At 54.8% G+C, this 11677-nt stretch overlaps 1 protein-coding gene across 2 annotated transcripts in view; it reads right to left on the bottom strand.

Annotated features, from left to right (window-relative positions):
* Positions 1-1314: 1314 nt before the first annotated feature.
* The window catches only part of IFFO2 (intermediate filament family orphan 2), a 48530-nt gene continuing 38167 nt past the window's right edge, over positions 1315-11677 (bottom strand). For both annotated transcript variants that reach the window (XM_077899401.1, XM_077899402.1), the window contains 4 exons: positions 8334-8454; positions 8130-8222; positions 7163-7293; positions 1315-5933 (listed from right to left, as the gene is read on the bottom strand). In XM_077899401.1, coding sequence (XP_077755527.1) covers positions 5828-5933; positions 7163-7293; positions 8130-8222; positions 8334-8454 — 451 coding nt within the window. In that variant the 3' untranslated portion in view covers positions 1315-5827. The remainder of the gene's footprint in view (positions 5934-7162; positions 7294-8129; positions 8223-8333; positions 8455-11677) is intronic.

Raw genomic sequence — 11677 nt, 5'->3', positions numbered from 1 at the left:
TCTGCACAGAGTCTGCTTGAGACTCTGTCCCTCTGGGCCCTTGCCCACCCGTGGTGTTCACTCTCTGTCAAATAAATAAATCTTAAAAAAAAAAAAAAAATCAGGGCAGCCCAGGTGGCTCAGTGGTTTAGCGCCGCCTTCAGCCCAGGGTGTGATCTTGGAGTCCCGGGATCAAGTCCCGTGTCAGGCTTCCTGCATGGAGCCTGTTTCTCCCTCTGCCTGTGTCCCTGCCTCTCTCTCTCTCTCTCTCTCTCTCTCTGTCTCTCATGAATAAATAAAATCTTTTTATAAAAAAAAAAGATGAAGTTCCTTTTAAAAAAAATCAGATTCTGAAGTCTTCCTGATGGCAGGCTCCTCTGGATTCATTCCATTTAAATTGCTGCTGAAGAGTTTCAAACACTCTTCCGGAAAAAAAAATAATAAATGTTTCTATTTCCTCCAATGCTAAAGGAGAACCTGGTGGGGAGTCAGAGTGCTGATGCTGATTGTGGTTCCTCCCTAGGACATTGGTAAAATAGCTCCCTTCCCTGGGTCTCAGTTTATCCATGTCTACAGAAGAGGGGTAACGCTCCCATTATTTCATGCTACTCCTCTTTCTCCAGGTCACACCCTTTAAAGACACTTCGGGAAATCTAAAGAGTGGGGAGAAAAGGAACTTCCGTTAACCACAAGTCTTAAAGATGGTGAAGACAGACTAGAATTGGTGCCCGTCTCTCTGAATCCTTCAAAACAACCCCAGTGGGGAGGGCAGGGCAGCTCACAGGAAGCAGTGTCTCCCCGAGTTTGGCCATTAACAAGAAGAAAACAAGAACAGTGTCAAATCCAGAGTCCCCGAGGCAGCCCCTCCTGGGGCTGAGAAAGGAAGTTAAACAAACCGGGGCGGGGGCGGGGGGGGGCTTTATGATCAGCAGACCTCAACTGCAAACCAGGCGATGCCGGTTCCTCGGCCTGGGATCTCCGGCCCACTCTTCCCCTCCTGTAAAGCGTGTACAATAATAAATCCTGCTTTATGGACTTCCAAAGATTTCGTTGTGAGGGGCCAATATAACAGGGGTTGTGAAATGTCCCTATTTTCTTTAAAGAGTTTATTTATGTATTCGATCCCCGGTCTCCAAGATCACACCCTGGGCTGAAGGCTGCGCTAAACCACTGAGCCACCCGGGGCTGCCCTGAAATGTCCCTATTGTATCACAAACTGGCTGATTATTTTGTTTCCGTGTCTATGCTTCAGTCCCCTTGCCCCTCCCCCCTTCACTATTTTATCCTCAATTAAAAAAGAAAAAAAAGAAAAAAAGAAGAAAGCAGCACCACCAATTCTAAGACATTTCACTTTATTTAAAAGAAGCCAATATACAGGATATAAAGGGCATGATATTTACAACAGTACAGTAAACAGGTTGGTTTCCGGTAGGATCAGTAGTCTTTCAATGAGTATAAACCCTCCCCCTTTCCCCTTGACACTAGACCCAATGGGCAGACAAACAGCAACAGTGGGGTGGGATGGGACTGCGGGATACAAAGTCTCCCTGGATGGGGCTAAAAATCAGGTAGATGCTAAAATGTCCACGAAGGGGTCTTGCTGGGGGTGGGGATGGTGCCTGGCTTCGTTTCTTTGAGGGCCGGGCAGTGGGAATGGTGGGGGATTCGCCCAAGACTAACACACAGGCCACCCCGAACCTGGAAATCCTCCACCCAAAGGGAAGCTCCCTTTCAGAGAGAATTTGCCTTGACCCATACCCACCCAGCTGCCCCCAGACTCCCCCGTGCCAGGAGGATGCCCTTCTAGAACCAGAGCTCGGTGTGCTGAGATGGTCAACCTGGGTCTGAGGAAGCCCCAGGTGCCCAGTCCCTGCCCCAGGCCCTGGAGGAGCACACCAAGGGCTGCAGCCCGGACCTCGGCCTGGAGCAAGCACAGCTGGGGCTGGGTGGTGGGCGTCTCCTGGAGCACTCCCATTCCTGCTCCAGCTGCCTGACAGCCTGGGACCCCGCAGCCTGGGACCCTGTAGGGCCCAGGCCCCAAGGGAGCCGCATACTCCCTGAACCAACAGTCTCATGGCCACCCACAGTCCGCTGCTTCTCAGCCTCCCCCAGACACAGCCAACTCGGAAATGGATCTTGGCAGACCAGAGCCCACCCTCTGAAGCAGAGCTCATCCCCCACCCGGTGCCCCATCTCCCATCCTCCACCCCCCTCCCCGACCTTGATTCTGAATCCCTCACCACCCACCCACTCCCCCGAGTTACCACCCCCCCATCAAAGACTTTCAAGGACCAAGGAGCTGGGGGTGGTGGTGGTGGAGGAACAAGAAAGTGGGGTGAGGTGGGACCTAGGCTCTGCCGAAGCCGCTCATGGGTGCAGGTGACCTGGCAGTGAGGCCAGGGGGACGGGAGGGGCACTGGTTATATTCAGTCCAGCAGCAACATGCATCTTGTTCACAGGAGAACGCGGGGCTACCGTAACTGCCTACCCTAGATTTAAAAACCCTTTCCTTTCATAAAAATAGATGAGAATCTCTTGCTTTATAAATAGATTACATTTAGCTTAAGTTACACCATACAGTACCTGCCACCCCACACCCTCTCCCCCATTCCAAGCCAAAGTGGTTTGCTTCTCTGTAGGTCAGAGCTCAGTCCGCGATGGGCTGGCCCTTCGGAGACCTCAAGGTATATTGCTACAAGAAAACAAGAGGTGTTCACTTGCCAATGATTTTTTTTTTCCCCTGTTTGGAGTCTCAGAGGTGCGTGCGCGCGTGCGTGCGTGCGCGTGTGTGTGATCCACAACCAGGGAGGTGAAAGGAAGCTACTTCTCCCTGCCTCTCCCCAATCCTCTCTTTTTATAAAACCCCCCAAAATAGGAGAGTGAGAGAGGGCAGCGCAGGAGAGCCCATCTGAGAACGACCTTAAAATACCAATGTCAATATGACACTGGGCTTAGAAATAGAAATTTGAGTATTTACAGCTTTACAAAGGACGGACCAGTTCTTCCCAACTGGACCTGGTGCTGCCCCAGCGAGCGTTGGGGGCTTTCTTGGCAAGCTGTGGGCTCATGGCGAGGGCACAAGCAGGGCCCACTGGCAACAAACTCAAAAAAAAGAACTTGGTGGGGAGAAAGGCAGCCAGGCCCAGACCTGGGCTCCCCGCCTCCCACCACTAGCCCCTGCCCAGGAGGCAGGTCTGCCGCACGCCCATCCACCTGCCCCAAATCCCTGCTCCCCAGGGGAGCACAGCTATAGGAAAGCAGCAGGAAGGGGCTGCATGGCCAGCGTCCATCTGGCTCCTGCCACTTCCAGACTCCCTGGACAAACTAGAGCACCCTAGTCCCCGAGACAAACATCCTATGTACACGAAGGGGGAAGCATAAATAATACCACCGGACACCGACTGCCACGGTCACCTGGGTTATTACCCCCCCCCCCAATACTTACACTGTCGCCTTATGTCTTAACACTAAAGATAGGTCTGTCACCCTCCCCACCACCTTGAGAACCACCCCGGGGCCGGCCTCTGCTCTGCCTCCCACACCACACCTTCAATCACACCCTCCCCCCCAGCCCTGGACAGAGGAAGCCCGAGGGGTTCCTCCCAGAAACGGAAAATCTTTCCAGCAGCTGAGGTCCAAGCCCGACTGGCTCTGATCACCTTTGGTTAAAATGAAACTAAAACGAAAACAACAATAACGCTAATGACAAGAATAGTCAGCTACGTTTGAACCCTGTAACCTTTAGAAGAAGGGTCAGTGAGGAGGAGGGGAAGGGGCTGGCTCTCCTCTGAAGCCACCGTCCCTCCACGTACCTGCCCAGGGACTGTCTGGCTGCCAGACTGCCACAGGGAACCAGCAGGTTCCCTCAACACCACCACCAGAAATAAAAAGGAAACAAACTCACAATAAAGGCCACCAAGTGCTGATAAATAAAAATCACATACAGTCACTAACACACGCACGCTCTCTCTCCATATATATATATATATGGATACTATATATATATAATATACACATCGTATTATATATATATAACATGAATATTATGTACAATGGTCTTAAGACTGCAAAACAGGTGGGGAAACGGAAGAGAGAGAAGGCCCTTACAGGTCGCTGGTACCCTGAGGAAGAAAGACAGGGGGCTGCAATCTGATGGAAAGCCAGAGCCCCCCATCCTCTGCCTTCCGCAGGAGAGCAGGAGGTGGGAAGTTCTGGTCCTCGGGCACGTGTCCCTTCTTTGACCTCCAGGGGGCGCTCCTGGGCCAGTCAAGAAACAAAAATGGGCAATCCCACCCACAGGAGTGGGTACAGAAAAAAATCATTAAAAAAAAAAAAAAAAAAAAAAGCAAAACCCGCTCGGCTAGCTCCAAGCTGAGATTTGGCAGGTGGCCTCAACCCAGTGCCTTGTGACACAGGCCCACCTAAGTCTTGGGGAGATACTGGCTCAGATGAACTCCCCACTGGTCGGTCAATCAAGTGAAGTAATGGAAACAGGCTTGCATGTGTCCATGAGAACAAAGGATGGCTCTCACTCCAGCTCGGCTCCTGCCACACCTCTGATCCGCCGGCCCTCGCTGCCCCCCACGGCTCCCCTTCCCTCTCCAGGGCCTGCCAGTGGCCCAACGGTGGGCGACCCCATGAAGACGGCGGCAGGCAGTGGGAACCCAGCTCCGCTGTGGAGGGGGTGGACGCCAGGCCTAGCCCCCTTCAGACTTTCTCACAGAGAAATTACAGATCTCTAGCCCCTTATCACTGGCTGGGAAGGGAGAGAAAGAAACATCAAGTCATCAGGGCACTAAAAGACCCCTCCCACCGCACAGAGGTCCCCAGAAAGCAAGCAGTCCGGTGAGCCATGGCCTTGCAGGCTTCCCCCACCCCCAGGCTCACCATCGACCTTGACAAACGGCCCCCTTCCAGCGGGTGCTCACCCTCGGGGGGCTGCCTCGGCCTCCCTCCCAGCTCCAGGGCAACACCAGGAGTCTGGGCCGAGGGCCGACCTTACACAATGATATAAGGCAAGCTGCTTTTTTTGTTTGTTTGTTTTGTGGGTTGTTTTTTTTGTTTTTTTGTTTTTTTGTTTTTTTTTTTTTTTGCATAGTAGTTTAAACACAGTGAGATTCCACTTTCCCCCACGGTGCCTTGTCCCTCCGCTTCGCCACTCGATCCAAAAAAGAAAATAAAATTTTGTCTGCCCTCCCTCCTTCCATCTTTTCTCTCAGTCAGTAAGTAAGTAAAAAAACACTTGGGGTGGGGGGTGGGGGTCGGGGTAACCCCACACACACACCGCCCAGGCCTGGAAAGGTTGCACAGGCAAACAGCTCCTTCCTGGGGTGCGGGTGGTGGGGGGTAGTGGACCACCCCAAGGTCAGCACTGGCCAGGCAGAGGCGGGGAGGGCAGAGCTCATGGCCAATCAGAGGAGCAGGTGGGAGGGTAGACATCCACATGATCCCACGCCAGGGGCCCCGCCCTCACCTTAGAGTTTTGTATAAAAACACCTGCCAGGAAGAATTCTTTGGAGCTCAAAGTGGCTCAGCTTAAGGGAAAAGGCACAGTTAACACTGCATCGTCCGGACAGAAGTCTACATTTGTAATGTGGAGAACGATAGAAATTGACAGCACCATTCCTTGGGTGGGTGGTGGGTGGGTGGGTGGATGGAGAAGGGGCACTGGTTGGTGGTGGGGTGGAAGGGAGGAAGCAGCGGTCCCCTGGGGCCTCCAGCCAAGGGAGGGCAGAGGGAGTCTGTGTGGTGAGGACCGGACCCCCACTCCGAGGAGCCTTCCCGGCCCCGCGGGGAGAGGAAGCAGAGGCCCCATCACCGAGACCAGCCCGCACGGGGGCCTCCATCATCAGCTGACCATGGGCTCCACGTCCGCCTCCCGCTCAAACTCATCCTGGATCTCGTCTGTACTTCCTGAGTCACTGCTGGCCACGGAGCTGGGGGACGGTGAGTTCCTGGAAGGCACGGGAAAACGGGGGTCATTGGGAGGGCAGCCCGGGGACTCCTGACGGATCCAAGGGGCGGGAAAGACGGAGCCGCCGCTTGTTTGAAATCTAACCCCAGAGCGGTATCCCGGGCCCGGAGACCCTGTCCTCGCTCTGCTTTCCCTGGAATCGGCTAGGCTCGCGAGCTGAATGCGGCCCTCGAGACCTCTGGGGGATCCCCTGTGCTGCCTCTCATTGCTCCAGGTGCTGAGAGCTCCCTGGGAGCAGGACCCACAGATCCAGCTGGGTTCTTACTCTCTAAGCCACCTAACACAGGTCTGGGCACATAGTAGGTGCTCAGCAAACCCCAATGAACTCAGAGCTCAAAGGGAGGCCACACAGGACAATGGCTAACAGTACTGGGTTGGGATTCTGGCCCCATCACTGAAGAGCCGGGGGTGGCCACGGGCAAGCTGTTTAACCTGCTCCTCCGTCTGAACACAGAGGGGACGACAGTAGGTTCTATGGAAACAGTTGAGGTTAAGGTACGACAGAGCTAAGCCCTCCCCCTCACCCCCACAGCTTCCACTGAGCTGCGTCTCCCTCTTCTATAGCCTGAACCACAGACAGGATAAAAGGAACATATTTGTGCTTTGTGCCCAGCTTCCTACGTGTATCTTCTCATTTTATTGTTGGCATATCTGTCTCTCCCAGAAGGGCTGTGTGTCCCTTGAAGGCAGGGGGGCTCTGTCTCTGTTTTGGCGTTTTCTGGCAAATACGAGGGGCCTGATGCATGTCAGTCTCCAGGAGACAGACCCCCTGGTGGGAAGACGGGAAAGGAAGGAAACTGCTTCCCGTGGACACCTCTGAGCCCCATCAGCAGTGGTGGAGACGAGTGCCCCACGCCCCTCCTCCACCCGGCAATTCGGCAGAACGTGGGGCATGAGCCCGAGAGGGCTGTGGCGGTTCCGTTCATCACTGTCCCCACAGCCTGGCACAAAGCAGGCCTTCGACATGACAAGTAGCTGTTGAATCAGTGGGGGCAGGGCCGCTGGGGGAGTCACGTGAAATCAGACACGTCGGTGATCCAGCACACAGTGGGTGGCTGATACCCACTGGGTGCATGGATGGGTGCATGACGGACGGATGGACGGATGGACGGATGGGCAGGTGAAATGGGCCAGGCTGCAGGTTGCAGCCCCACAAACTCCCCCCAGGGACACAACAACTGAATGCCCCGGGAGGACGGGGGTGGGTACCTGTCTGCAGAGCCTTTGATGAGCCGACGGCAGGTCTCCATCTGCACGTCCAGGCCACGTTTCATGCTGCACATCTCCATGTACTCATGCAAGTGTCGGTTCATGTCGCTCTTGGCTGTGGCCAGCTCCAGCTGAAAGGACCCAATGCAGGATAAAGGTGAGGCCAAGTCACCGTCATGTGGGAACCCTCGGCCACTTCCTCCGCGCATCCTCCGTGGTGGCGGTGCCAAAGCCACCCAGGGACACCACGCCCTCCGCCCTCCTCCACATGCTGACCCCCTGGCCTGCAGAACTGCTTCCAGTGAAAGGGAGACAGTTGCTGAGCCTCCAAAGGGGCAGCTTCCACTCAGCCTGCCAATTCCGCCCCGCCTGGCATTCCCACACCACTGGCTAGGCCTTGCTTAGGAAAGTTGTCAGGTCTCCGTCATCTTTCTGCCTCTTCTCCTCTACCAATGCCACATCCCCCAGGGAAGGAGCTGGCCAGCTTGAAGGCTTGAAGGCTGCTCCCCAACTGGAGGCCCCTGGAAAAGCCACTTGGGTCTCCTTCAATCTCATCTCTTCCTCTGCCTAACGGGGCGCACGGTGTCCACTGTGTGGGCTGGAGGCACCTAGCTACCTTTAGGCATGTACAGCGGGCATGTGGGTACCAGGGAGGCTTGCTCAGTGCCTAGCATCACTCCATGTCACTCACACATCTTCTCTCATTATTTGGGATCACCGTCTCCACTGAATAACTTAGAAGGAAAAAAAAAAAAACCTCTCTGGGACAGACAGGGATCACTACCCCCATGATATGTATTTTCAACCTGAGAAAATCGAGGCTGTAGGAGGGGTACGACCCACCCAACGCCAGCCAGTGAACCGCAAGCCTCCAACTCATGACCTTGTGGATGCCCCCCTCCCCCACCAGCCCCCGGCCCCCTCAACTGCCATCGAGACCCCACTTCACGGGAGCCTGCGCCCTCACCTCGATCTGGCCAATGGTTTCCTGGTACTCCTTGTCTCTCGTCTTGAAGAAGGATTCTGTTTCATGGATCAAGTTGCCCAAATTTTCCTCTTGCTGGGGACACAGAGCAAAGGGGACGAATGAGCCGGGTGGTGTGGGCTGCCGGGAGTGAGCGGGGACAGGGGAGAGCTGGCTGGCCTCTGGGCAGCCAGGTGGGGAGCTCACCTCGCCCTGCAGGTCGATGGTTGGGTTGCAGTTGGTGAAGTCCTCCCAGAGCAGCAGTGTGTCTTCATTCTCTTCCCACGTCAGGCTGTCACAGTCGTCGTCAAAATCAAAGGTCTCCCGCCTGTGGGATGACAGCAGAGGGCAGGGCTGACCGGGAGCCGGGCTCCAGAGGCCGGGATCAGGGAAAGAAAGGGGCACCGCCCCGACGGGCACGCTCCTGCAAGGCGGCCGGCCCCAACAGTTCTGCTGGCCATAGGGGACACGCACCTTCCCCGGGGGCGTTCGACTCTTTTAAAATGCAGAAAGTAGTGACCTATTCCTTGTACCATTTAAAATACATATTTGTAAAGACACCAGGCTTTCATCAGTGGAGACTAACGATATTCTCATGTCCAACCTTTTTCTTTTTCTTTTTTTAAAGATTTTACTTATTTATTCATGAGAGACAGAGAGAGGCAGAGACACAGGCAGAGGGAGAAGCAGGCTCCATGCAGGGAGCCCGACGTGGGACTGGGTCCCAGGACCCCGGGATCACACCCTGGGCTGAGGGCAGATGCTCGTCCACTGAGCCACCCAGGTGTCCCTCAAGTCCAACCTGGTAGCTGTCTGCTTTCACGTGACAGCTCATTTCTGGAGCTCCTACTTTGCAAGAGGTGATTTATATAATCTCCACAAACACGGAAAGGTTGATATCATTCCCATTTTACAGGGGAGGAAGCTGCAGCTCAGAAAGAATGACCCACTTGTCCAAAGTCACACTGCTAGCCAGTAACAGAACCTGGAGCAGAAAACCAGGTGTCTCCTGCAGCACTCTCCTCCCCAGTAAAACACACCAAACACCCATTATGTGCTGGGCATGCGGGACTGGCTGCTAAGCATATACTAAACTGCATTTCATTCCCTCATCCCAACATCCTTATGAGATGAGGGTATTGATTATTCCCATTTTACAGGCAAGGAACTGACGGTCGAAGGGATTAGGGGGACTTCTAGACCAATACGTGCTGGAAATCGGGCTTGAATTCAAAGCCTGAGTGATGTCAGGGCTTCCCTGGTCTCTGAAACTATATAAACAAAACAGGCCCTATACGGCCTGCCTGGGACTGAGGGGTTTCTGGGGCTGCCCTGGTTCCCCCAGCTGAAGGGGAACTCGAGGAGATGGGAAGGCTGACATCTGAGGGGTTAAATCATTTGATCCATCGAATCAGCCATAGAGGAGAATGTGGGTCCCAGGGCTCTCCATCAACTCCCCCCTGGTCATCCAGGGCAGTGCTCCCGACCTTCCCACGATGGGTCAGGCTGGGGGCCACGGGTCAGGGCCCAAGAAGAATTTCTGGTTAAAAGCTTCCTGGAGCTGACCTGGAGCCAGGTCCCCCACTGAAAGCGGCTTCCTGGCACAGCCTCTGGGCGGCTCCGTGAGCCCCGGGGCCAGCGCGGGACCAGCGCTGCAGAACAAGGCGCTGCTGGCCCAGCCTGGCTCCAGATTAGCCCCTGGGGTCCACCGTCGCCGCAAGACATACCCAACCGCTGACTTCACTTCCTTTCTAGCGTCTGGGATCTGAAGGAAAACCCCAGCTGCGGAACAGGGAGCCAGAAAGGACAGGGAGACGGGCAAGAGGAAGGAGTCGGAAGATCGGGAGGGCGGGCTCAGGAGCTGGCCAGCGCGCAGGCAGAGTAGCAAATTCCTCCCCTTCTCCTTGGTCTGAAGCCCAAGCAACAGATTTTGATCACAACAAAACAGCCCTGACACGGGGCACATGATTCAAAGACTTCAGTGGAACTCGCCGGGGGCAGCCTCTGGCTTGGGTCTCGGCCGGTGCAGAGCCAGCGGAGAGGATGGTGGGAGGGGGCCAGGGCCCTGCCCAGGGGGGTCAGCATGGCCTTGGCTGGAGCTGCAAGGGTGGAGGGGCAATCAGAGGAGATATTTTATATATATATATATATATATATATATATATATATATATATATTTTTTTTTTTTTTAAACCAAGGTAACTTTAAAATCTGATAGATCTGATTGGATACTGAACCTAGTTCAAACCTGTCAACACCAGGCACCCATTTTTGTACTGGGCCCCACAATACAACAGTAGTGCTGCAGGTGGAGTCCCCAGACCTGGCTCTTGGGACTGTTCCTTTCAGCTCGCCCCATTCCCAGGTAGCCTAACTAGCCCTTGGTGACTCTCTAAAAACGGGACAATTTCTTCAGAGAAGCCCTTTAATTCGCCCAAATGAGCCCAGCCTGGGTCTGTGGGGTGGACAACCCCGCCTTGGGCTCAGGCATGCCCGGCACCACGTTCAGAAACTCTGGATCCAGCCAAGGGCTCTCTTCCAAAGCCCCTCTCGTCGCCCAAAGAGGAGAGTACGACTTTTACTAGGGATATCAAAAGATGGAATCAGGAGTCTCTTTGTCACGCTCCAACAGCAAGCCCCCAAAACACAGGGCCACCTCAGTTGTTTCCAGGGAACGACAAGCACAAGGAAGAGTCACACAAACCCATCCCTGCCCGGGTCTGACTCCTGTGGCCCTAAGAGTCACCTGGCTCAGCAGCAAAGGGACCAGGGCAGGGATGGTTTGCAGAGAGAGCAAAGGGGGACTGTCTTCTGAGCAAAAAGACAGCTAGTGGGGGACAAAGCACTCAGCCGCGAGTCAGGGGCTCTGCTCCAACTCCTAGACATCCCTCTTAATCTCAGTTTCCCCATCTGAATGTGAAGGGGCTGGGCCGAGTGGTCTTTGGTCTCTGTAATGCTAAGCCAGCCTCAGAGCTCTGCAGGAAGCATCAGGGGAGACCTGTGTCCTGTACTAAACCCAGTACGATGTCAGAGGCACCTGCTGAAAGGCGAGCCCCCGATCCCCACCCTGGAGGAGTTCTGTGGGGCTTTGTGATGGCTCCTCAGAGCCAACCAAGAGCTCAATCGTAGCCCTGTTGTCAGAAACTCAGTCTCGGGGAAAGCTGAGTTCTCAGGCTCAGGTGCCCCAACTGCAAGGGGCTCCGGAGAGAGAACAGGCAAGAACAAGCCAGAGGGGCAGGAGGAAACAAATATGGGTCCCAGAGACCCTGTCCCAACCCAACTCTTTTGTCTCCAGGCCCTCAGCTCCACCCTCCTGTCCCCTCCCCTACCCACCTTTAGGGCACTAGGTGGATTAGAGTCAAAGATGGATCCACGTTGAGATTATGGCACCAGAGAGGCCAAGGCTACAGGGCCTCCCTGCCCCGGGCAACTACCTCCAGTGAGGTTGTAATAAACCGGCTCTTGGCAAGGGAAGGGCAGGGAGGGGAGCCCTAGGGGCACGTACTTGCCCACTTCCCACTATGGCAAATTTTAAGCTACTTCTGTGCCAT

The sequence above is a fragment of the Canis aureus genome, chromosome 5, assembly GCF_053574225.1.
Source record: "Canis aureus isolate CA01 chromosome 5, VMU_Caureus_v.1.0, whole genome shotgun sequence".
Classification (NCBI taxonomy): domain Eukaryota; kingdom Metazoa; phylum Chordata; class Mammalia; order Carnivora; family Canidae; genus Canis; species Canis aureus.
Note: the sequence above shows the minus strand (reverse complement) of the source record. Positions and strands in the feature narration are given on the sequence as shown.